At 44.5% G+C, this 26405-nt stretch overlaps 1 protein-coding gene across 10 annotated transcripts; it reads right to left on the reverse strand.

Moving 5' to 3' along the window:
• Positions 1-2754: 2754 nt before the first annotated feature.
• On the reverse strand, positions 2755-26378 carry GIN1 (gypsy retrotransposon integrase 1). Of its 10 annotated transcripts, none has more exons than XM_034773970.1 (10): positions 25762-26218; positions 25313-25446; positions 24905-24958; positions 19062-19207; positions 18057-18250; positions 13494-13799; positions 12191-12379; positions 11909-12085; positions 11408-11696; positions 2755-6731 (listed from the first exon to the last, which is right to left on the reverse strand). In XM_034773970.1, exons 4-10 carry the CDS (start codon positions 19198-19200, stop codon positions 6448-6450), a joined length of 1578 nt encoding a protein of 525 aa, XP_034629861.1. In that variant the 5' UTR covers positions 19201-19207; positions 24905-24958; positions 25313-25446; positions 25762-26218; the 3' UTR covers positions 2755-6447. The 10 variants fall into 10 exon arrangements, with proteins under 10 accessions (XP_034629861.1, XP_034629857.1, XP_034629865.1 ...); XM_034773966.1 differs by having other exon boundaries at positions 24902-24958; XM_034773974.1 differs by lacking the exons at positions 25313-25446; positions 25762-26218 and adding an exon at positions 26244-26378.
• Between the last annotated feature and the right edge of the window lie 27 nt (positions 26379-26405).

Raw genomic sequence — 26405 nt, forward strand, 5'->3', positions numbered from 1 at the left:
CAATTTTGCTCAGGTGCCAGAGGTGGCCCCCCAATATTGCACCCAGCTGATGAAAGGGAGGAGGTGGCAGTGGCCAGGGAGCCCAGGAGAGGACCCATTTTGGAGGCACATTGACCCCCCCCTCTATTACCCCAGCCCTGCATCCCCAACCCCGATCCCATTGCCCTTTTCTCCTGGACCCACCCCTGCTGGCCAGCTCTCTAATGACACCACCACAGAGGTCTGGGTACTGGTTATGGAGGTAACGTGCAGCAATTGTAAGGCACAGGCCTAGCACCTCCCTCTCAAGCAGAGGGAGAAGGTCTCCCATAAGGCTTCTGGGGGGGCCACAACTGGGCCTGCTTCCATGCCCCTCAAGAAAGTCCAGCAGGTAGAGCTGGCTGAGGAGGCTCTGGCAGCAGTGGGGAAAGGGGTGATGCCACCCACCTCACAGAGTCACTTAGGGAGGAGGCCTCAAAGCCCACCCCACCCCCATTGCCTTTCTGCCAACTGTTCCCCCTGTTGGTGCCAAGGTGAAACTCATCTCGGTCACTGATGGGGAGCAGTCCCTTATGGTAGGCAGGGGCCTCCAAGTGATCTTCCAGGAGATCTGGTTCCTGGAAGTTTGTCTCTGTAACCAGGTCCGTCACAGCTGCCAAGGTTATGAACCTTTGTTGTGTAATCCACGTCTCACAGCATAGGTGGCAGAGATCCGCCCCTCCCCCGGTATGTTGGAGGCTGGTCCTGGGTGGTGTCACCAAAGTCAGAGACTTCCTGGACTACAGTCAGTCGGACGGGCCAGCTGGCTCTGGGGTTGCCCCACCCTCTGCTCCAGGGAGGTAAAGTTCTGTGTGGACCTAGGGTTGCCAACTTTGTAACATTTAAAACTGGACACTCCAGCAGGAGTGCCAGAACCTCCCCTGCCCTGCCTCTTTCCTCAAGGCACTGCTCATGCCCAGCATCTCCCTGAGGCTCTGCCCCTACCCTGCCTCTTCCCCCAAGACCTTGTCTGTTCACTCCTCTTCCTCCCTCCCCCTGTCACTTGCTGCTCTTCTCCTCCTCACCTCCCTCCTCCCCCCACCCCCACATCAGGATGGTCTCACCTGTGGAGACGGGACTGGGAGCTGCAGCCGCCCGATGCAGGTAGGAAGTGGCCCTCGCTGAGTAGGGTCTGGTGAGGGTGATGACTGCTCTTTTCCCTTGCAGTTTTTTATTTAGTCACAGCCTATCTATGGCCCCACAAAGTCTCTGGACCTTCTTGTTAGCCTTTACCTAGCCCTGGGATGGCCATCTATCAGTCAAGAAGGAGGCGGTTGGATTGTAGTGATGCCCTTTGTGACTGCAACTGTGGGTCCCACTTATGATCACTTGTTCGATCACATCTCGGGGCAGAGTTTCTCTGGGGGCATCCACTCATTCCCTGGACTCTTTCTGAGGAGCAATGGGTGCTGTTAGTGGTTCTCTGCTTGATGTGCCCCTCTGGAACATTCACTTTGTTTTCTCATTTGTCATCTCCTAGACTCAGGGGATTCCTATGGTCTTTTACACCTGTTCCCGTCTGAAGAGTGGGAGGTCCTTTTGGTTTGGTAGATAGGGATCTGCTGTGAACATACGGACCAAGTAGACCTGTGCACTGAATGAGGCAGGGAGTCCTGTGGAGAAAGTGGTATGTGATTATGTAATTAAACACTGTGTATGGAGTATGATACCCAAGGGGGGGGCTGAATTAAGGTTGCACTGGCAGCCTTAATTCTAGCATTTCCTAACTTGTGAATGTTTGACTTTGCAACCTTAATAATGTACATTTTGGTGTGTAATAACATATAAAAAGTCACATAGGAAGAAGCAAGAACTGAAAGGGGAATATTTCTGTCAAGAATAATAGACAAAGGTAATCATTCACACCTCCAGAATGAGGTGTTTTTATATCAGATTTCCTCCTAGAGGACTCTTCCCACTTGATGGAAACTTCCTTCTGACATTGTTTTATTATTGTTAGAAATGTCTAAAAGATAATGTCTTGAAAAAAATTCTACCTTGGCCCAGAAATTCTTTTAATGTGCTACAGAGCAACATTATCTCTATTTTTCGGTAGACACTGTTAAATTCTCTTTTCTTCCCCATCATTTTTTGTTCTTTTAATTTAAAACTCTTCCTACCATCAATGTCTTATAATAGCATTTCCTTAGACTGAATTGAGAGCAAGACAGAGAAGTGCACTCAACTTAGGCCAGCAGATTATGATGGCTGCTGATGTGCTTTCCCGTTTCCAGTGCCTGCTGAGCTTCTAGAGTTCACCCATCTTATTTTTAGCTAGTCCATTAATTGTCTGCATCAGCTCCATTCCCAAAAGAAAAATATGCCATATGCCGTTGCCTACTTTTGAAAATATCAGGAGGGGCTTCTGTGATAACAGTTTATTATGCTAGATCATTAAAATAACTACATGTGTCACAAAAGGTCATGGATCTTGGCTGTACACATGAATAAGAAATTAATCTAGTCCTGAAGAATGACATTTCCAAGAGCTGCCTGTTGTGAAAAGCACATGATGACTCATAACAGCCTTCTCCACTGTGGAATATTAAGCCTACTGCAAAAAGCTAAGAACTGTCCATACATTGTCCGTACTTAAAAAGTAAACATTTTAGGATAGTATGTTTATAACCACCCCCGCAGGAGAAATGGCAAGGTCAAGAAGTCACTGTTATACTCTGGGCTCCCTTGTTTAAACACACATCTACTGTTGAACAAAACCCTCTTACAATAGCATAGTGAATTTCCATCATTTATTTCAACTAACTGCATATGTAAATAATTCTAGTACACTAACCAGATAGAAACATTTTCATGTTTCTATACTGGGGAATTCACCAACTTCACCTCTCTCTCTCTCTGAATTCCCTGAACATATTTGCTCATTTTTCCCCCTTCTAGTTATAAACACCACAATGTGTCACAAACCACCCTTTAAAGAATTGATTAGGGAAGTTGAGGTGTGTCCCCTTGTAAATTAAATGCGTGTGCAGTGGATAGAGCAGGCAGGCAGTCTTGATGAAACAGTGGGTCTGAGTTTTCTCCTGGAAGACAGAACTCAATGAATGTCACAAACAGGGTCAGTAGAATAGTTTTCTATAATAAGTGTATGAAGTATTTCTATGATACTTCTCTGAGCATGGCTGGTTGTCAACCCTACCTGCAGAAATGGTTCAGACTTTCTCCTGCCTTTCTTCCAATTTTGCTCCTGGCCGTTATGGCAAATTTGAACAAGTCTCCAGAAATTCCCAATTCCTTTTGCTAATTTGCCTAAAACTCTTAAATATCTTCCTGACTATATATACACCCAGCGAGGGATCTAGTCAGCTGAGCTGAGGAGCTCATGTGTAGCTGCCACTGTGCAATTACCAGGAAATATGAAATATTAGTATCATGTATTCTAGTCATTCCTTTTAGTGCATTCAACCCTTTACTTTCCTGTCCAACACATAGTCAGTTTGGTGCTCTCTATTTTGGGCACTGTAACTACGAAAGCGCTCATTAATTATTTGTATTATACTGATGCCTGGAGACCTCAATCTGGATCAGGGCCCCATGAGGCTAGGTATTGCACAAACAGAGAAGGCCAGTTAGTATCTGGTGAAAAAGATCCAGGTCAGATGCTCTGCTGAACCCCACAGGGGGGTGAGGGAAACAAAGTAGGCAGCTCCCTAGTTCTCTGTCTGATCTTATTCCTGAAGCCAAGAGACTGTCCCCTAGCTGGGGATTGCTAGAGTGCATCTTATGCTATGGACGTGAGGTTAGAGGAGCTGGCGCTGCCAGGCTGACCCCTGATGGGTGAAATTCCAATTGGGAAAATATAGCAATACAGGGAGCAGGCAATGGTTCAGAACAGCTGGCCCTCTACTTCAAAACAGGAGTCCTATAAAAATAGTATGTGATCCTATATCTCCAGATTATATGATAAAGCACATGGGCACAATTAAGGTTACAGTTATTTCCTATTTGAGTGCTTGGCTTTTTAACCTTAATAATGATGGTTTTGTAAATGGAATTTCCTAAGATTTTATTTTTAAAAAGTTTTAAGACAGAGCCAAAGAAAGTGCATTATGCACCACTGTTTTCTAAATAGCACTAGGATGCTGGAGATCAGGATTACTGGACTCTATTCTTGGTTCTGGGAGGCGAGTGCAAACTGGTGGTTAAAGCAGGGGTCTGAGATATAGGTTTCCTGGTTACTGTGTATTTGTCTATGAATGATATAACCCTCAGTCATCCATAGGTCTCAAAAGTGCTTGGTAAAGTGGGTATGTGGAAAGCAGACATTTTACAGACAGCATAGCCAAGCACCTAGGTTTTGCATATTCTTTCCAACAGGCAGTGTCACTTAGTGGGCAAAACTGAGTTCCTCTATGTTCAGGACCTGATTTTCCAGAGGACACTCAGCAGTTTTTACAGTTAAGTCTCTTTTACAGGCATCTCATACTGGCCACCTAGATTCAATAGCAGCTTTTGAAAATCTTGGTCCTGGGTTCCCTTCCTAGCTGAGCCTTCAATAAGCAATTTTCAATGAAAACTGTTTATCAGTGGCAAATTGGGTTTATGACAAAAATAATTTTTTCACAAGTAATGTCTGCTTGTTGCAGCTATTTCTACTTTTTGTCCAAAAATTTATCACTTGAAAAGGTTTGGGCCAAACCCCAAAAAATCAGATTAGGAAACGCTAGCATGGTGCCTCATGCCCCCATTTTCCTTTAGGGGCCAGGCTCACCAGTTAGACCAAGTTTCCAGTGATGTACCACAGCAGCTAGGCAAGTGGGGAGATACAGGCTGGCCAGGGAGCCCATCCCAAAGAGAGGAATGGGGGCATAAGGTACCTAAATTTATACTCCCTATCTGCCCTGTGGGGGTATTGCCAAAATGAAGATTTTGGTTTTCAGCTGAAATTTTTTGGTTTTCAATTTTTACCAAAAAAAATCAAAATTCTCCATGAAAAAAAAAGTGAAACTAACTTTTCATCAAAATTTTCCCTCAGGCAGAAGAACTATTTTCCAACCAGCTCTTCTGCATCTTCTAGTACTGTTATCAAAACTATGAACTAAGGGGAATAGCACTGGAAGTATGAAGCCTTGGTCAACAATAGGGGTCATGAAGTGCAGAAAACAAGTAACATCAGTCAGTGAAAGAGGTTAGACTAAAGCTCCCAGCCCTGGGCTCCTTCGCTTAAGCCAATGGGTGGTAATTATCTACTTCCATGGTTCCTGGATCTAGCCCCATTGTGTTGTTTTGTGGTACTGGGACTCTGAAAGGTGCACCACAGCACCAAGCACACAAGTACAAAAGCTCCTATGCATGCACACATGGTAATTTTTCTCCCCTCCAGCTCACAACTCATCTTAGTAAATTTTCAGAGAGAGACAAGGTAAGATGTGGGGATGTCAGGAAGAGCAGGGCTCTTCCTAGGTTTAGAGCAAGTTTTTTTTATGAAAAGAAAGAATGGTAAGGGAGACTGCAGACAGATTCAGAGCTGGAAGATCAGTGAACCACTCAACACATTTACCAAGGACTGTCACTACACGGTCAATCACATGATGGCATGATAAAAATCACCAATGACAGGGACAGACTAAGCATCCAGCCAGGCAGTCCTAAGCACCTACACAAACCCATTGGTGTGGTGCTCACGCCGCAAGGAGGCTACATCTCTGAGATTTGCTTTAAAGATGATATGGAGATGAGCAGAGACAGTCCCTGTTTGTGCTTTAGGCAGCCTCAACGTGACTAAAAGACTAAAAACCTCCTTTCCTTAAAGCGTTTTGATGGGCTAGGAGTAAAACTGGTGAAATTCTGCCCATGTCACTGTAGGGCTATTTGTTTCTCAAGCAGAACAGTTCTTGCACTGTGCTTTGGCAGCTCTGCTATTTCATGTGGGTGTAGAGTCTTGTGCCAGCGATGAAGAATAGAAGGTATAAAAGGCAGAGCTCTCACCTTCCCCAAAGAGCTGGAAACAAAGTTGTAGAATAGTAAGAGGGTGTGAACCACTTCACCTTCCTGGAGCTGGAGGCAGACTTTGGTCAGGTTGTTCAGCTTACAGTCCTGGAGCTGTCAGAGCTCTTGAACCACCCACATGACTAGTGAAGAGGCCATAAAATGGAATGCTATGCTGTACTTTTGTGGTTAAGGACTAATGTGCTGTGGCTAGGACCACACTGCCCATTGTATAGTGGTGAAATGTGCTTTTACTAAACTATTCCCATATTCCTTGTAAAACAAGCATAGCATGTCAGTGCATATATACAAACTAATTACCAGACACATACTTGTATTTACAATTGTATATGTTTGGGAATAATAGTATCTAACATTTCAATATTTAAAACTTGGCTAAGGAATTTAAAGCTACTAAAGTCCTTTCCATTCCACCAGAGAAGAATAGGACCATTTCTTCTAGTGAAACATTGTGGGATTTTATTAAGTATCCTCTAGCTTGGTTTGAAGAGTCCAACAGGCTGAAGACCATTGTTCTGGATTTGAGTTAGCTGGCAGAATGCTATGATCTTCAGTAAACTCAGACCGACTTTTACGTTCTGATGGTTCACCATCTTTGCAGGGTGGAGGCAGCAGATTGTTTGCTGCAAGGGTATTTACTTCCCCTTCGGCAATGGTATCTTGTGGGCATAGCCCATACAAACTTTCCGATAAGCCAACGTAGTCATGGTCAACCACTATTGCACCTTGTAAGAAATAATGGTTGTCTGCAACAACAAAGAACATTTTGGTTAGAGTGGCCCTTTCTACTTCATTTAAAAAGTCATTCTATATAATTACAGAAAGACTTAAAAAAGGATGATGCTGGGTGCTAACCCATTTTCAAAGCAGTTTCAATAGCATGGCTGGAATATTTTGGGAAGTCAATCTTACAATATGGACAGAATTTCTGGCCCTTAATGTCTATGTGCACCAAATTTTCAGTCTCCTCTCCTCTAAGATAAGGCTTGTAATGCCATCATAGTGGTGTACATTCCTTTATTTTTAATGCTTCATTTTGCTGTGTGTCTGTGGGCCAAACGGAGCACCAGCACAGCTCCTGCTGAAATCAGTGCTTTATAGCAATTGATCCTGGATTCTTCTTTCTTTATATACTTATGATTAAATGTGGCCATCCCAAATGCATGCTAGAAAACCTTAAACCCTTTATACTACATCACAATGTTTTCTGACATATAGAACACACACACACTGTATATACATACACTGCAGACTGAAAGCATTTTAAAAAGGAAAGATTGAATGCTACTGTATATTAAGCAGTGGTGCAAGTAAGCCGTTACAGTCAGGTACACCGTATCATTAAGAAATTTATTGCTGGTACGCCGTAACGGAAAGATACATTTTCAAGAATGAATTGTAGAACCCCGCACGGATACAAATTTATACCTGCGGATGTGGATATCCGCAGAACCTCAGGAACTGTAGCAGCGAAAGGAGCAGAATATGGGGCCGCCGCTCCTCCAGCCCCGTCCTCTGGCTGGGTTGTTCAGACCCAAGACAGGAGACACAGCTGCGTGGAAGAGGTGGTGGAGCTGCCAGCGGAGGGTACTGGCTCCTGGGAGCGGCAACCCCATGTTCTGCTCCTTTCGCCGCTGCAGTTCCCAGGAGAGCCCTGGGATTCAGCAGATACTGATTTCTATCCGCAGATATCCACATGCGCGGGTATAAATTTGTATTCACACATGGCTCTTGGTCACGGAACATTTTTTGTGAGGGGGAACAGTGTCGGGGGCGGTATCCTACCAGTAAGAGTTAAAAAATCTACTTGTGCCACTGATATTACGCCTCCTTCTATGATATTTGTGCCCAAGTGCTGGGTTGTAATTTGACTGGTAAGCACTGAAGATTTTCATTTGAGTTGAGGCTGTTCAGTGTTTAAAAATCAGTGCAGGTTGACACTCCTTACCTTTTAGAAAGGAAGAGAATTATTGAGTTCTCTAAATCTGCAGATTTACAGTCCTGTCTCACATGGCTGCTGACCAAGGGAATCCAAAGAGTGAAATATTTAGCTAACTGCTAATTTGCATTAGGATCTTTTGAATTAAACCATTCAGCAACTTTTTTTTTTTTTTTTAATAAACGAAAACACATTCCAGTGTCTGTGTGGTTAACTCCAGCAGGATCCCCGGAGGTTTTGTCTGGTCCTAGTGTCACCATAGAGAACAGCTGGGATGGAGGACTGAAACATGTATAATTTAGTCAGGAATTTCAACTGTTAAAGGCAGGCTAAGCCTAAGCAACCCACCTCTGCTAGAGATGGGTGAAATTTTTTTCAGTCAAAGATGGAGACTTGGCTACACCAAAACATTTAGCGAGTTCATTGTGATTTAGCCACATTGGTTTTTGTTGTTTTACGAAAGCAAAGAATAAAACGAAACAAACAAAAAAACCTTAAAAACCCAACCCATCAAGCATTTCAAATTTTCAATTCAAGAAAACTCTTAAAAATTAAAGGAAATTTCTAAACAAAAATAATTAAGAAAACCATTACATACTCAAAAGTGAAAGGAAATGTTTCATTTTAGGTCAAAACAAATTTTTCAGAATTGTCAGTAAACTGAAAAATCCGTTATTCATCCAGCTCTTCCCATAGCAGACTGCAAACTCCTGGGGGATTGCAGTTGGAATCTTTTTTGGGGTAAAGGTGGGTTATTAGAGGCCATGGGTAAGGCTACATTTTAGTCACAGGTATTTTTAGTAAAAGTCACGGACAGGTCACGGGTAGTAAACAAAAATTCATGGACCGTGACCTGTCCACGACTTTTACTAAAAATACCAGTGAATAAAACTTGCTGGGGGGCTGCCTGGGGGCCCCGCTGGTTGGTGGAAGAGGGCGGTCTAGCTGTTGGGGGGACGGGGGGAAGAGGGAAGAAGAGGGAGAGCTGGCAGTGGCGCGCGGCCTGGAACCCCCAATGGTGGTGGTGGTTGGCGGGGCCTTCCCAGCCCAGCAGCAGAGTTTGGGTGTGGGAGAGAGCAGGGGGTTGGGCCACAGGATGGGGTGAGGTGGGTTCTGGGCAGTGCTTACCTGGAGAAATACCCAGAAGTGGTGACATCCCCCTTGCTCAGCTGCTAGGCAGAGAGGTGTGGCCAGCCAGCTCTGCGCGCTGCCTCCGCCTGCAGGCACCGCCCCCGCAGCTCCCATTGGCTGGGATTCCTGGCCAATAGGAGCTGCAAAGCCAGCGCTCTTGGCGGAGACAGCATGCAGAGCTGCCTGGCCATACTTCTGCCTAGCAGCTGAGCAAGAGGGATGTCGCCACTTTCGGGGAGCCGCCCAGGTAAGCGCTGCCCAGAGCCCTATGAGTAGGGGCACTTTCAGTAACTCTCTCCCTAAGTATAACACTTTAGGCCCAGATCCATGAAGGGACTTAGTTTTACAACCCCTGAGTGGTAAGGTGCCTAGAAAAGTCACAGGAACACTGCAATCTGCGAAGCCTGAGGTGAGGTGCCTTGTCTCCCCATACAGTAAGTGAAGAGAAATAGGTACCTAAGAATGGGATCCACAAAAGCCAGCACACTAGGTGGGCAGCCACCTTAAACTACCAATGGGAGATGCTCACAAGATGTGTGCACGCTAAGCCCTGCCCTTCTTTTGGAAATAGACATCTAACTCTGGGCTGTACAGATCCACCTATCTGCTTAACAACCAATCCATGAACCAGGCACGCTGATCTTACTTTAAATTGCATGTGGGGCCTGAAAGAAACTGGAAGGGGAGAAGAAACTCCCTTATAACCTTTAGCCTAGTGGATAGGGCACTCACGCAGGATGTCCAAGACCCCTGCTTCAATTCCCCCTTCCTTCTGAGGGGAAGAAGCATCAGAGTGCCCGCACTGCTAGGCTTTAGAGCCAGTAAGTCTCACTTTCCTGGCCCAAATAATATTTTACTCTTCAATTATGTAATTAAAGGTGGAACAATTGCAATATGGGAGATGAGGAGATCCATCTCAGAATATTCCATAGCCTAGTGGGGAGGCTGGACTTCAACTGGAGTCCTGTGTGTGTATTCTACCCCTAGTTAGGCTAAAGGTTATAAAGGGAGGTTATAAGGGCTATTTTGTGTGAATTCACCTGAGGCTCGCTAGCCAGTAGGTGTGCTCAGAGGCTACCTACCAGATTGGGCCTGCATGCAACTTTAGCTGGGCCAGATGACTTTCCTGCTTTGTGACTCACTCTGGGGCTTAGATGGGAGATAGATATCCCGACCCCTATAGTGAGGCAGTAGTGTACATGCTCAGACAGGAGAAACTTAGGTGATGAGTGACTTTAGGCATCTACAAGGTTAGATGGCAGCCAAGCAGGAGTTTTGTGGATTGCAGCGGTGCCTAAAATAGGAATTTGGCATCTAGGTACCTTGTGGCTCACACCCTTAATAATTAGCAATATAACTAAAAGCATTCTCCCCTGTATACTACAGGTTGAAAGATACCCTACCAGAAACAGTCCACTGAGATGGTAACTACTCTTTAAGGACAGACTAACAGGGTTGTCAAGGAGTCCCTGCCCTGTGGCTGGGCTATATATAAATAGGAAGGAAAGAGTAAGTTGAGAGAGAAGGGGGAAGTAGAAGCCATATGTGCTGCAGCGGGTAGTGGTTTCTTTCTGGCTCCAGAAGTCCAGCCAAGCCTGATTTAGTCTTAGGTTCAGAGCTCCCAAACATAACCCCAGGCCCTAAGGTGAGAATTTTATCAGCTGGTATGGTGCTTGGTCCTGTGCTGGAGTCTTATTAAAAAGAAGACATGTTATTTATTTATTAGTGTGTGTTGGCTTCTCCCCCCAACCCATGGCTATGGCCACTCCAGTTAGGGGAAGTTAAGGGGAGGCCACACCTGCAGCAGCACCACCACACTGGGGGGATCACCAGGGGACACACAGGAACTGCCCACACCTTTATACATGGACTTTTTATATTATAGGTACTTTTTACAGAATTTGTAAATTCAGCTGTTTGCTCTCTCTTGATTACCGAGAATGATCCAAAATTCCAGATATGTGAAATAAATAGTTTACCCCTTTTTGCCATGAACAAATAAATGCAAAAATCACAGCAGTTTTGCTCCTGTCTTCATTGGGACAGGAACAAAGTTAAGAAATAATCTTTAAACATAGTTCAACCTAAATCTGCTTTTAATGTGTTTACCAGCTAGTGTTATTAGGGCCAAATCATGTTGAACTGGCTTCTTACAGGAGAAGAGTTTAAACATGATTCCTTAATGCTGTTCCCACCCCAGAACCTCCTTTGTTGAAAATACACCGGCTGCACGGACTACTGTACAAGGTCTTTGTAATTAACACTGATAAATTTGCTAAGATTTCCTCTTGCTCAATAATATACCCTTGTCTGACACTAAAGCAAGTGGAATTAGAGAAGTAACAGATTTACCTTGTCCATTGGATCTTCTTATGTATGGCTTAAGGTGAGACATTTTGATGGGTCTTTTTAGTCTGGATCCTGTGGTATCTCTTAGTATTGCACATCCATTATCTGTGATGTAGTCTATAATACAGGGACCAACCCACTCTGATTGGAAACGGCCATCTTTCCACCAGTTTTTCCTTTGTCTAAGCACTTCATGTCCAACTTTAAGATGAAATGGATTTACTTGCTTTGGCTTCCTTTTAATATTGACCTTGTTTCCAGTTTGCTGTTCATCAATACTATTTTTCACAATCTACATAGAGAAATATCATGAATTATAGCTTGTTTTCCTGAGAGGAGCTGCATGTTTTCATAACATTGATTGAATACAGAGTTTACCATGAAGCATACAGAAGTGTTATACAAAGATCTTTGGTCATGCACGAATCATGAATTTGTTTGAATATTTCAAACATGTTCATCTTAACTCTTGTCAATCTTCTTTGAGAACACTTAAGTATTTACCTGGCATTTTGTAGCTTTCCTTTCCTCCAATACTCGATCAGCCTGTTTAATTGCTTCAAGGATTTTGGCAAACATACATTTATTATCCTCTTGTGCTTCCTGCGGTACATTCGAAGTCTCAGACACATAAGGGTTACGATTAAACATTTGGAAATATGGTGTGTTTTGGACTGGCGCCTATTTATAGGGGGAGAACACAGGCAAACTTAGTACTTGTCTTAGTGGGTACTTGCTTAACAACTTCAGTCAACTCCCAACAAGAGTGACATAATGTACACATACCATGGGAGTCAAGTTAAAAGCATATGCAATGGCAGATAAATTATCATCCCAGTCATTGGGGTGGTCTGCACAGTACTTGTTCAGGAAAGTCTTGATTGTCTTGCATGTTCTTTCATTTGTGTCATCTGTCTGAGGATAGGACAATACTATATGTTTCATTCCAAAGAGCTCAAATAGTTCTCTGTTGATCTTGAAAGACAAAAAACACACAATGCACAGGAACAATCAGTGCTTGTATAACACTGCAGTAAATATTAGGTACTCAGTACAGTTTCTACTTTCCTACCACCATATATGAGTGACAGAAAAGATTGCCTTGTATACACTCGTCTACATGCAAGTTCCAATTTAAGCAGTACAGTGTGGTCTGAAGGAATGGGCATGGGTGTAGGATCCACCCATGCTGAGTTCTAAACCTGGTTTTGCTACTGACTCACTATGGCCTCAAGAATATCAAAATCTATGTCATTTTCCCCATCTGTAGAATGGTTATTACTATCACTCTAACTCTGAGGTGTTAATTAGTGTTTGTAGAGTGCTTTGAAAATGTAAAGTTCTTCAGCATCACTAAGTAGTACAGTATTTTCCACCTGTGGCAAATCTGTTCTACCAGATCACAAGGAAAGGCAACATACAGCAGAGGGCTGGAGGCCAACAAAAAAGTTCTAATTCAGGTTGAGTCAGTGACTTAGATTGTGACCTCAGGAAAGTCACTTGACATCCTTATGCTGGATGAGTCAATAGAGACTGGAGCAAATACATTACAATGAAAAATAGTTATTTTATTGCTTAATGTGTCAAGTTCAACAGGATTTCTTTGGAGCAAAAGGGGCATATTAGAGGCGGGAAGTGGAAGTGGTTGGAGTGCGGGAAGTGGCACGGGCCGACGGATATGCTGGCCGCCGCTTCCCGCCACCCCCATTGGCCTGGAGCGGCAACCTGGAGCCAGTGGGAGCTGCTATCGGCCAAACCTGCAGACGCAGCAGGTAAACAAACCGGCCCGGCCCGCCAGGGTGCTTACCCTGGCGGGCCGCGGGCCAAAGGTTGCCGATCCCTGGACTAAGGCATCTAAGGCATTATAAATTAGTGCCCATTCTCAGATAGCTTGGACCAGGCCCTGAATCATGAGAGGAAAGTCAATGGCCTCAACTCCGCAAAGGTAAATGGCAACACACCAGTTTCATAAACAAGTCACTGTAAATTTGGCACCTAAGCCTCTCAGATTGTCTAGAATACAAGGGTATTATAATCAAACATACCATCTTCCCTAAAATAAAGTCTTTTTAGGGTAGACTTCTCTTACCTGATGAACAAACTCTTCTGCTTGATCAATAACCATTTTTTTAAGCGGTCCATACAAGAAAAACACACTGACAATTGCCTTAGCAATTTCTACCGCTGAAGTGTCTTGTAGTGGCAGAACCACCACCCATTTTGTAAACAAATCCGTCATCATTATGACATACATATGGTTTCTGCGGGTGGTATTAAAAGGTCCCATTAGGTCTATTGTGACTGCAGTCCATGGATCCTCTGCTTTGATAGGGTGTAATTTGGGTACTATGATTGCTGTATTCTTTGCCACCTGGCAATGCTGGCAAGCATACACCTGGATCAGAAACAAGAAAAGAGGGACATTATTAACAAGTGTCTGCCGAAGATATAATGTCACTAGAATAAACATTTAAATATTATCATTCCAACGAGAGCTGGAGATTATAGCAATCAGTCATTTTACACCATTTTACATTTCTTTATACTATTAAACATTTGAGATAGATATTCAGCTATAGCAAAAACAAAAACACCACCCCAGCACAGGTTGGGAGGTGGCTGTATTAAAGTAATTTAAAGGTTAACTTTGAATACCACTGATCCTGGGACTCAGCGTGCTGTTCTAGACCCACAGTATAAATTAAAGCAGCCTTCACTATCTTTGATTAGAAGAACAGGAGTACTTGTGGCACCTTAGAGACTAACAAATTTATTAGAGCATAAGCTTTCATGGACTACAGCCCACTTCTTCGGATGCATATAGAATGGAACATATATTGAGGGGATATATATGCATCCGAAGAAGTGGGCTGTAGTCCACGAAAGCTTATGCTCTAATAAATTTGTTAGTCTCTAAGGTGCCACAAGTACTCCTGTTCTTCTTTTTGCGGATACAGACTAACACGGCTGCTACTCTTTGATTAATGCAGCAGCTGGGCATCAGCATAGAATACCAGAGTTGGAAGGGACCTCAGGAGGTCATCTAGTCCAACCCCCTGCTCAAAACAGGACCTAATCCCAACTAAATCATACCAGCCAGGGCTTTGTCAAGCCTGACCTTAAAAACCTCTAAGGAAGGAGATTCCACCACCTCCCTAGGTAACCCATTCCAGGGCTTCACCACCCTGCTAGTGAAAAAGTTTTTCCTAATATCCAATCTAAACCTTCCACACTGCAACTTGAGGTCATTACTCCTTGTTGTCATCTGCTACCACTGAGAACAGTCTAGATCCATCCTCTTTGGAACCCCCTTTCAGGTAGTTGAAAGCAGCTATCAAATCCCCCCTCATTCTTCTCTTCTGCAGACCAAACAATCCCAGTTCCCTCAGCCTCTCCTCATAACTCATGTACTCCAGTCCCCTAATCATTTTTGTTGCCCTCCGCTGGACTCTTTCCAATTTTTCCACATTCTTCTTGTAGTGTGGGGCCCAAAACTGGACACAGTACTCCAGGTGAGGCCTCACCAACATCAAATATAGGGGAATGATCACGTCCCTCCATCTGCTGGCAATGCCCCTACTTATACAGCCCAAAATGCCATTAGCCTTCTTGGCAACAAGGGCACATCCAGCTTCTCATCCACTGTAACCCCTAGGTCCTTTTCTGCAGAACTGCTACCTAGCCACTCGGTCCCTAGTCTGTAACAGTGAATGGGATTCTTCCGTCCTAAGTGCAGGACTCTGCACTTGTCCTTGTTAAACCTCATCTGGTTTCTTTTGGCCCAATCCTCTAATTTGTCTAGGTCCCTCTGTATCCTATCCCTATCCTCCAGTGTATCTACCACGCCTCCCAGTTTAGTGTCATCTGAAAACTTGCTGAGGGTGCAGTCCACGCCATCCTCCAGATCATTAATGAAGATATTGAACAAAACCGGCCCCAGGACCGACCCTTGGGGCACTCTGCTTGAAACCAGCTGCCAACTAGACATGGAGCCGTTGATCACTACCCGTTGAGCCCGACAATCTAGCCAGCTTTCTATCCACCTTATAATCCATTCATCCAGCCCATACTTCTTTAACTTGCCGGCAAGAATACTGTGGGAGACCGTATTAAAAGCTTTGCTAAAGTCAAGGAATAAACACATCCACTGCTTTCCCCTCATCCACAGACCCAGTTATCTCCTCATAGATGGCAATTAGGTTAGTCAGGCATGACTTGCCCTTGGTGAATCCATGCTGACTATTCCTGATCACTTTCCTCTCCTCTAAGTGCTTCAGAATTGATTCCTTGAGGACCTGCTCCATGATTTTTCCAGGGACTGAGATGAGGCTGACTGGCCTGTAGATCCCCGGATCCTCCTCCTTCCCTTTTTTAAAGATGGGCCCTACATTAGCCTTTTTCCAGTCATCCGGGACCTCCTCCGATCGCCATGAGTTTTCAAAGATAATGGCCAACAGCTCTGCAATCACATCTGCCAACTCCTCCTAGCACCCTCGGATGCAGTGCATCCGGCCCCATGGACTTGTGCTCGTCCAGTTTTTCTAAATAGTCCTGAACCACTTCTTTCTCCACAGAGGGCTGGTCACCTTCTCCCCATACTGTGCTGCCCAGCACAGCAGTCTGGGAGCTGACCTTGTTTGTGAAGACAGAGGCAAAAAAATCATTGAGTACATTAGCTTTTTCCACATCCTCTGTCATTAGGTTTCTTCCCTCATTCAGTAAGGGGCCCACACTTTCCTTGACTTTCTTCTTGTTGCTAACAAACCTGAAGAAACCCTTCTTGTTACTCTTAATATCTCTTGCTAGCTGCAACTCCAAGTGTGATTTGGCCTTCCTGATTTCACTCCTGCATGCCTGAGCAATATTTTTATACTCCTCCCTGGTCATTTGTCCAATCTTCCACTTCTTGTAAGCTTCTTTTTTGCATTTAAGATCAGCAAGGATTTCACTGTTAGGCCAAACTGGTCGCCTGCCATATTTACTATTCTTTCTACACATTGGGATGGTTTTTTCCTGCAACCTCAATAAGGATTCTTTAAAATCCAGCCAGCTCTCCTGGACTCCTTACCCCCTCATGTTATTCTCCCAAGGAATCCTGCCCATCAGTTCCCTGAGGGAGTCAAAGTCTGCTTTTCTGAAGTCCAGGGTCCGTATTCTGCTGCTCTCCTTTCTTCCTTGTGTCAGCATCAGGTAGGGAAGCCCCAGTCATGTTCCCTTTGCTCCAGTCAAGCTTCCTCCTTTGGTAGAAGGGCGGTGACGTGCATAGGACAAGTTATGCTGGCTTTATGCCACCAGAAGGTCCCTTGCACTAAGGTGATTTTCCTTTGGCTAGTTGCACAAGTTATATATGCAGAATCTGGCATAGCACTGCACAGACCAGATTTATCTGCTTAGCAGGATCTCATCTTATATCTATCTAAACTAAATGCAAAGAACTGTTTTCATTTAACATGAAAGTTAGATAGATGATCAGAAGTATAAGGAAATGTAGCTGACTACAAGAGCAACAATAATTTGGCAACACTGAACAACATGTATATGTAACTGTATATACATTTTATGTCTCAGGACCAGATTCTGTGGGAGCATAATCTGTATGTATTTGTGTGATAAGGGGTGCAAGAAGATTTCCAATTGGGTGTCCCACATAAGAAACTTCCCCCATGTATCCCTAATGCCCAAAAGGAGAAAGCTTGGCAAAGCCACAATTTCTGTCCTTCTCATGCTCTGACCAGCCATTCTGGAGGAGTGTGGGTGTTGTGGGATAGTAAGCTGTATCCCATAAAGGGGGTTAACAGTGGTCTTGCAGCCTCCATGTATCTATGAGCACCTACACTTATTCTGTCTCCCTGAGTCTGAATGCTTCCTGGTGTTCTCATTAAGGCAGCACAACCCCTCACCATCACTTAGTACAGGCTGTGCCTACAATGTGCAATTGTGCTATACATTAAGCTACACTGTTAACAAGAAAAGGAGAAACAGAAAATACTACTTGGCCACCTTGCACATATATAAACACTGATCCTATTGGGATCTTAAACTTGTAGTTCTGACTTTGTCTGACTAACACTGTAACTTTAAAAATAATTTAAAAATCTTAAGTTCATGTGCTTTGCTGAATCAGATTCTTAGAGCTACTCAGGGCCCCAAGCTAAACACAGCATTAGAAGTTTAGTCCCAATGATCTAGCCCACAAACTTAGTTTTTCCTAACACCACATTTTCACTCACTCATAATACTGAAAATAGTCTCTCTCTCTGAACTGAAGCTAGGTATCAGCCCAATAGCGATTTGAGGAGGAATTTTCAAAAGCCCCCAAGTGACTTAAAAACACAAATCTCATAGAAGCCAAGGAGACAAAGGTGTTTTTTTCAAAAGTACCTACAGATCATAAGTCCCATTGGCTTTTAATGAAAAACATGTTCTTAAGTAACTTAGGGTTTACTTTTAGCACAAACATGCTCACACACTCAACACACACACACACACACTATTTTTAAGTATGAGCAAAATATCTGTTCAGCTATTTGAGTTAACTAAGTGAAGCAAAAGATACGAGTCTTGTAAAAGAATTATACAAAGTAAACAGCACCATCTCAATTAAGCTTATTACAAAGATCAGATAAAGATATTCTGTAGTTATGACTCATACCCATTGTTTGACGTCATTTGTTATGGAAGTCCAGTAGTAACTAGACTCCACCAGAGTCAGAGTCCTCGATATGCCATGATGAGCACCTGCAGCACTTTCATGGCATTTGCGTAGCACTCTCTTCTTCTCCTCATCTGAAACAATTACCAAACGCATCTGTTTCCTGTCTTTTCCCACATAGAACAACTTATTTTCTGGAAGGAAAAAAATATTACAGATTATGTGTCATCACCAAGACAGAATGATCACAGAAATCTATTAAACTATTGGATATACTTGGTTATGTATTTTATTAAACTCCTATTATTCACCATTTTCAGCTGTGTACAATTACATACCAAATCTATCTTTTGCAGGGAATATTTGTTTACTGCAGTACTTCATTAACTCTGAATACAGGGCAATGCACCCTTACTTATCCCCATAAGAGCACAAGAGAGATTGCATTCCCCCATAAAGTCTCTCTGAAGCATAATCTATTAAGACTAAGAGGGTCACATGCTTCACAGTTTCTGTTGGCAGAGCTAATTGCACACGCCAGAAGCTTTTTGCACATCCCTCCATTTCCCACATGAACACCTTGTGAGCCAAACTACCATCCGCCTGTGCCACTCCCTTCAGCCCTAACTATTGTGGTAAACCAAATGCTCCTCGTCAGGAGTTAAAGTTAAGGGCTTACATTTTGAGTTTTCTTGAGTCTCGGTCCCTCAATAGCTACAGATTTCACTAGTAGCTAAAATGGGCTTTAATTATTAGATGGATCTCCATATCCTTTAAATACAATTAAACATGCTGATAAAGAGGCCAAAGGGGACAGATTTTCTATTTTTGAGAATGAGTTCATGTGTATGCTAACCTGGGATAGACAGAAGAGTTATTTTATAAAGAAAGTACAAAAAACAAACAAACAAAAAAAACAGACACTGTTCTCAATGTGCTATGAGCAAGTCTTCACCTGAAGGAAACCAGGAAGTAATGCATTTCCCAAGACAGAATATTTCTAACCTTTGAAAACAAATTTTTTGGCTGCTCTTCTTATTCCACTTCTCTCACTTGCTAACGTAGTTGGATGATATTCTCCTGTTCGTTTGTAATAGGAGATTTGTTTCAGATGGAGCCCACCATTCTTTCCACTACGAACCATTGTTTGCCTAAAATGCACAAATATTTTACAGTGTATTGCAGTGACAGCTGCTCCAACTGTTACTAGATCCTTGTAGCCCCTTCATTCCCTTATGCTTGAATATCAATTCTACACATGTCTGACTGTCCCCCTTCCCCACCACGTTCTTGTGTTTGGGTTCCACATGATGGACCCATGTGCTTTTATGCTTTCCTGAATCTGAAAATGGTCCAGGTATGGCCTATGGCTCTGGGTTTGTAGGACGACTCTCAGGGTGCAGATTCTCTTTGTAGCACCCCCTCCTGAGATCTAAGACACTGCAGTCCATCTGCGTAGATCTTGAGACTAGTGAGAGCTCTCCCGGACTCCCCAGTTGCTTAAGCACACCCTCTCCTAGAGCTCCAACCTCATGGGCTCTTTGGTTTATAGTTTCTCTCTTCAGAGACATGTGAAAATTGAAGCAAACAGACAGCGGCTATGCAAAAGGGATTTCTAAAAACAGTGACTTTCTACTTTAGGCCGCACAAGCGATATGGAGATGTAGGTAAAAAACAATAAAACACCGTTATGCCCTTCCCTGCTTCAGTTTCCTCACAACTCAAGCATTCTTTGGAATTTGGTCAGAGTCTTCATGGGTGTCTAGACTCCTCCGGCTGCAGCTCATGGCTTCTCTGACTTATAGACTTTCTATCTCCCGCAGTCAATTTCTTTCAGCCTCAGCTGGTTCTACAGTCTAAATGCCTTCTCCTTCCAAAAAACTGTCCCTTTGTTCTTCTCCTGCCGCATCCTTTGTCTCTCTAACCCATCCAGTTGCTGTGTTTTTAAAGGGCTATACCAATGCTGCATCACTTTGTTCCCTCTCCTGAGGGGAGGCAATTCCTTCAAACCCTAGTACTGTGTAGAGAAGTTGGAGAAAACTGGTTTTATCTAGGATGCAGTTACTCTTTTTTCCACCCAGGCAATTTCTACTCAGATGCTGATGATCTTTAACGATTGACCTCTTCATAGACAGACCCCAGTGCCACCCTCCTGCCCTGTAGTGCAAGGAGTCTGTGGTAAGAATAGAGTAAAAGACAGCCACAGATAGATTTTATAACCTAAGTGGAATTCATAAATTGAACATTGACAAATTCCTGAAATCACAACAAAGAAAGTTTTCTGTAAATATATTGCTCAAACAAACTTTACATAGTCTAAACACTTCAATATAATTTTTGTCTTAGTAATTTTCTCCTGTGTAAATATCTGGCCATATTAATTGTTGTGCTAAATACTCTGTTCCCTTACTCCATTTTTATGGCCATCTTGCTACATCATTTATCTCGTCCTTTACTCAGATGTAAAACATACACAACACCTATGACATCACGTAATCAATCCCTCTGCCTATACATGATGTTGTTTACAATTATATTGTAAAAAATCCAAGCGATGGGGCTTCCATCACATCCTTTACAAAGACAATGAAACCACAGAGGGAGATTGCTATTTCTATTTTTAAATACTTATAAGGCTCTCAAATACTATGGTTGGGGATCATATAAGTATCTACCCAGACAGACAGGCATCTTGATGGGAAAAAATAGACAAAAATAACTCCCAGAATAGAGATTACCACAAAAGCTTATCTTGCTCATTAATCTGTCAGGCAAATTAAATTTTGAAATCAGACTTTGCACAACAGGTAACAATTTCTTCCCCACTCATGTGTTGACTTTCTTCGGTTCATGTTAATAAACTGAAATGCCACTAATAGAATATGTCATTAGCACAGGAAAAGCTTAGGTCTAACACTAGTAGCTTCAGAATAATTCCCAATAAATGACATGTGAAAGACAGAAAAATCCATGCAAGTTACATGGATTTTTTCCAGTAGTCCATTTTTAAAAAATCTGATCCAGCATTTATAAGCAAGAGTTTCAATTTTTACAGTTTGATCCTGCTACATTGACTTCAATGGGCGCAAGATCAGGCCATAGCAGACTGACATGCTATATAATTCCTTAATGTAATTAGGAAATTATTCTTGGTGTGTAAGCAATTTTCCCACTCATCCTTGCACTGCATCACAAGATGGACAGTGTGACAGAGCACATAATCAGAATGTTAGTTTCCATACTATGTCTGACAAGAGACAAATGATTAAGAGGAACTGACACTACCTAGTCACTTTGGAAGTGATCCATTGTGTCTTGTATGGTCTCATTAATGTTTCTATTTGAACACTAAAAATGTAAATCAGTGGGTATTGGTTTTCAGTTTACTGTTTATACCTTCCTCGTTAAACTCTTGGGAGGGGAAAAGCTCTACAATTATTATGTATGCATGAATATGCAGTATATTCCCCCTCCAAAAAAAAAATGAAATGTCATGTGTTTGCCATTAATGAGATTTCATAAATATCAATAACACATAGCAGGTCTAAGTGTTGTTTTGTTATTTTTAAGGAACCTAAAATTGTGCTTCACAGGTCAACAGAAAGACAAGGTCTTTTACCCCATAGAATGTCTAATTTTGGACATCATGGGCCAGACTTTCATGTACATATAAGTTCCATTTGTAATACTGCAGAAACACAAAGGGGGCTTACTACAGCTGTAAGGCAGGAGAGACTCCTCAGGTGCTATAGGTCTGGAGTAGCTAAGCTTATACCAGCTGATCCCGGTCCTCCAGCATAGAGGACATTTGTGGATGGGGATGGGCTATATCAGGAGTGGGGCCTGAACACAATATGCTCTGGTGATCCTGGCTGGCAGAGTGGTTCTTTGGGAGCCACAATAAGTGTAAACTGCCAGCATAAATTGGAGCAACCCAGAGGCTGGTCTGACTCAACTGGTGGAAGTGATATATATGGGATAACAAACAGCAAGAAGCAGATGGGGAGAGGAGCGATCAGCTACACAGCAATGAGATTGTTTTAACTTATGTAAAATAACAGAATAAGTAATCAACATTCATATTTCCAATTTTGAGTTATACTATTGCTATAAGATCAGACATGCTGGAACAACAGCATTAAAAAGCTAAGCTGCATTAAATGTAATAAGTTTTCTAAGTACCACATACACCAAGTCCCTGGAAACAGTGAATGTCTTTCACATAACATACAGTATTTGTTAGAATACCATGACATCACACACCACTATTTAGAATTTCTCCAATGTCTTCCTGTGCAGGAAAACTGCTTTTGTTTTGGTTAAGTGAGAAGTCTTTACTCATCTACAGCAATGGTAGCAACTATATTAGTTTGAAAAAAAGGGTTGATAAGTAGATTATATTGTAGATCACAAGTATGATGGCTAACTCAACAAACACTACAGCAAATGCTTAAACATGTACTTAAGTGCTTTGCTGGAAAAAACGAAATAAGCTTCCTTCCTGGGCACTAAGAATTTCCTATATCCCTATGGATTGTTTCAGTTTTAGCATTTTCTTTCTTACTGTGTGCTTTTCTTCACACCAAATTAGATGCCTTTCTGACAGGGAAGCAAAAGGAAATTGCAAGAGTGGTCACGTGCCCCTCCCCAGCAGCGTGGACCTATCGTTTTGGGCACCTGGAGCATCTCGTGGAGAGGTAAATCACTGCGGGGGGGGAGGCAGGGCTGAGGACACCCTGGCCTGTGCCAGATCAGACACATGCCCTGACCACCCAATCCCCTGCATACCTGCCCCCATACCCAGACCCCTCTGAGCCTCACCCCCCCCATAACCAGAACCCTCACCAAAAGCCCCCCAAACCTCCACCCACTGAGTCTCACCCCCTGCACCCAGCCCTTCCCAGCCAGTGGCTTGTACCCTGCACCAGGCTCATCTGCTAGTCCTGGTTGGGCTGGGGGAAGAGTGCAATTCCCCTGCACTAAGTGGCTGGATCTGACCTGCCTCCAGAAACTTCCCCTGGTTCTGTACCTCCCGTTTCCTGCCCCCATCATTTCTCAGCTGCAGAGGGAGGGATCACTTTATGGGGAGCTGCTCCCCCACCTGCCCAACCCTCTTGCAACTGGATCCCCCCAGACTCCCCCACCAAGCCTCAACCCCCCTTGCATCTGGACCCCCATCAAGCCCCTCCCGCCACCAACCCCACCCTTCCTCCATCCAGACCCCCCACCCATGTACCCAAGCCACACCCTGCTGAGTCCCCCAACCTCAAACCCCCACCCTGATGAGCCCCACCCCCTATGTACCAGGACCACCCTGTGAGCCCCCCACATCCAAATCCCCACCCCACTGAACCTCAACCAGCTTCACCTGGACCCACACCCCACCAAGCCCCACTTCCCCAGTACCCAGACCCCCTGCTGAGCCCCATCACCCCACACCCAGCCCCCTCTGCTGAGCCCCAATAACCTTCACCTGGACCCCCTGCAGTGCCCCATTGCACGCCCCCCCCCCCCCCCCCACTGAGCCATGCACACCCAGATTGCCCCACACAGAACCCTCTCATCCCACATCTGGATCCCTCCACACTAAGCCCCTCCACACTTGGATCCTGCTGGGCTGAGACTCCCTGCTCACACTTGGTGCCCCTGGCATGGGGCTGCTAACACTAGTGAGTTGCTTCACCTCCTACTCCTGAGGGAATTCTGCACCAAAAAAATAAAAATTCTGAGCACAATTTTAAAATTCTGCAAATTTTGTCAATAATTAAATGCGGAGGCTCCAGCATGGCAGTGGGGAGCACAGGTCACTGGCTGTATGGAGGTCAGAAATCACCCAGCAGCCCTCCCTCTCCCCTCTGACCCCAGGACACAGACCTCTGGGGCAGGCCTGGCCCCTGCACTGTGCCAGGTTTGGGCACAGTCTCACTGGCAAGTCTGTGTTGGGGGGCTACCATGTGGAGCCTCCGCATTTATTTGTTGACAAATAACACTTGCAGAATTTTAAAATATTGGGTGCAGAATATTTTTGGGGGGAGGGAGGGGACAATTTTTATTTTTGTCACATAATTCTCTCTGGAGTAACTAGAAGAGGCTGGCTTTTTTAAATCGCTTGTTAGCTAGCAATGTCAAAATCAGTGTGGATGAGGCAATTATAGTCCTAACAAGTGAGCAGGTTGCAGGGAAACACCCGCCTCCATCATGACAACTTTTCCTAGTCTGGATGCACCCAGACAGTTTACAATTTCATTAATGTCTCAACAAGTGAACATGACAAACAATAGAAGGAAAGGGAATGGGAAGTGTCTTGCAACTCATCAGATATTACTGCTTATATTGGGCCAGATTATTGAATCTATTCTCGCTACTTTCTGCTATTCCAGTGGTGCAAAGCAGCCCTTAACCAGCTATCTAAGGAGTCCCTCTGCTTAGTAGGACTGACAAGTTGCATGGTTCATCAGCAGCATCTTCTCTCCCCTCCCTCTCACAGCGCCAGGCCAGGCCAGGCTAGGCTCAGATCCAGCTGCCAGAATAGAATTTAGGGGCCACAGGCAGCTGGTATAAAGCAACACAGCCCCGAGAACGGGGAGGCTAGGATCTGGCCCAATGCATGAAGTGAAGTTGAAGGGTTAATATGGTTCTCCAAGATGGAATTTCTGTTTATTCAGTGGTTTTTAAACAATTAAGAATTTACATCCCAAAATGCTACATTAAAACAGTGTTAAGGAGAAGTCAAGCACTGAAAAGGTTAGGAAATTACTGGGAAATGTCAAGTTGTCTGTACAATCTTAATTTAACCTCTGTTGTGCATATGCATTCTGATAGTCTTTAATTACATGACCACATACTACCGTATTTTCTTGTCCTGTAGTCTCCAGTTTCTTTCCTTGTGTACCTTCCAACTTCTGAAACAAATAGAGCATGAATCCTAGAGGCAAAAGCCCCTTCACTATACAACCCTGACTCAGCTCCCCAGAGCACAGTGCATCCCGTGTAATGAATGAGGCAGGGGTCCTATAGGGAAAAAAGTTTGACTGCGTAATTAAAGATGATCATAATGGGTACACACAAGGAAGTGAATGAAGGTTGCATGGGCAACTGTCATTCTGGCATTTCTTAACTTGAGTGCTTGATTTTGCAACATTGATGTTCTTTTAACACTTATGGGGGGAGTGGGGATGCAAAACAGATATTTTTCACTGCTGCCCAGAAGATGCTGCAAGGCAACATGAAACTGAAAAAAGTCTTGTTAATATCACCTTGCTGGTGGGCAGAGCTATCCATCGGCAGCAGCTGGCACTGGAGCCATCTGTCTGTGGGCTTGGGCAGACAGGCCATGGCCCCCGGGGAGGTCTGCAAGACTGCAAACTATGTCTAAGATTTCCAAGGGGGTCTGAAAATGAAAAAAGGTTGAGCCCCACTAGTGTAGACTGTTAGGCATTTTGAAGATTATCTTCGCAACCGCAAATGCTAGGGTTGGTTTTCTGCGTGGAAGTTTACTCTGTGGGAGTACTGATGGGCGAGCCCCACTGCCACACGCGCCAGGAGACGGGACCTGCGCCTGAGTGGGCAGCGGAGTTTCCCAACCCCAATCATCCCAAATCCCAGCTAAGGGCCCTGAGCGGAGCTGAAGGACCAGGCAGCCCGGCGGTCACACCCTGGGGCAGGGGCAGGCCGGCGAAGAAGGCCCCCGCCCAGCCCTACCCACCTCACTCACGGACTCTCTGTGTCCAGTGCTACGGCCGGCAGGGCGAGCGCCTCGGAGCAGGAGATGCTAGGCTGCAGACTGAGCGTGGCTGCGTCCCTCCCTCAGCCCTGGGGAAGCCCAGGCCGAGCCCCGCTCTCCGCCGCAGCAGCCGGAGTACTCCGAACCACGTGAACTACGATTCCCAGCATGCACCGCTCCGATTATCCCCCAGCCAGGCGATGCAGCCTGGAACACTTTAGTTGCCATGGAGATGAAAATAGAGCCGTATGCGCCGAGAATGGTTGTCCTCGCGAGACTGCAATGCAAGCTGGGGTCTTTAGTCCCGACCAGCCGTTTCTAAGCTCCGTTTGCCTGAGAGGATTTGCACATGCGCGAAACCAACCTTGCGTCCCTGCGCGATGTTTCCCCCCTTGTTGCCAGGACGCAACGAGTCGAGCACGTACAGCGATAACCAATCACACATTGGATTCATAAACACGCACCTGGCTATCGCGATATCCTGCCCTGCGGGGGCCAAGACCGTTTTTTTCTGGCCTGGCGAGACAAAGTAGTAGTTCCGCGCGAGAGACTTATGTGGCGCCCCCGGAAGTGACGTCTCCCAGGGGGGCTTGGCCCGCCGGGGGCGTGCCCCGCCAGCCAGAGGG

Source organism: Trachemys scripta, chromosome 6 (assembly GCF_013100865.1).
Source record: "Trachemys scripta elegans isolate TJP31775 chromosome 6, CAS_Tse_1.0, whole genome shotgun sequence".
NCBI classification, from domain to species: Eukaryota; Metazoa; Chordata; order Testudines; family Emydidae; genus Trachemys; species Trachemys scripta.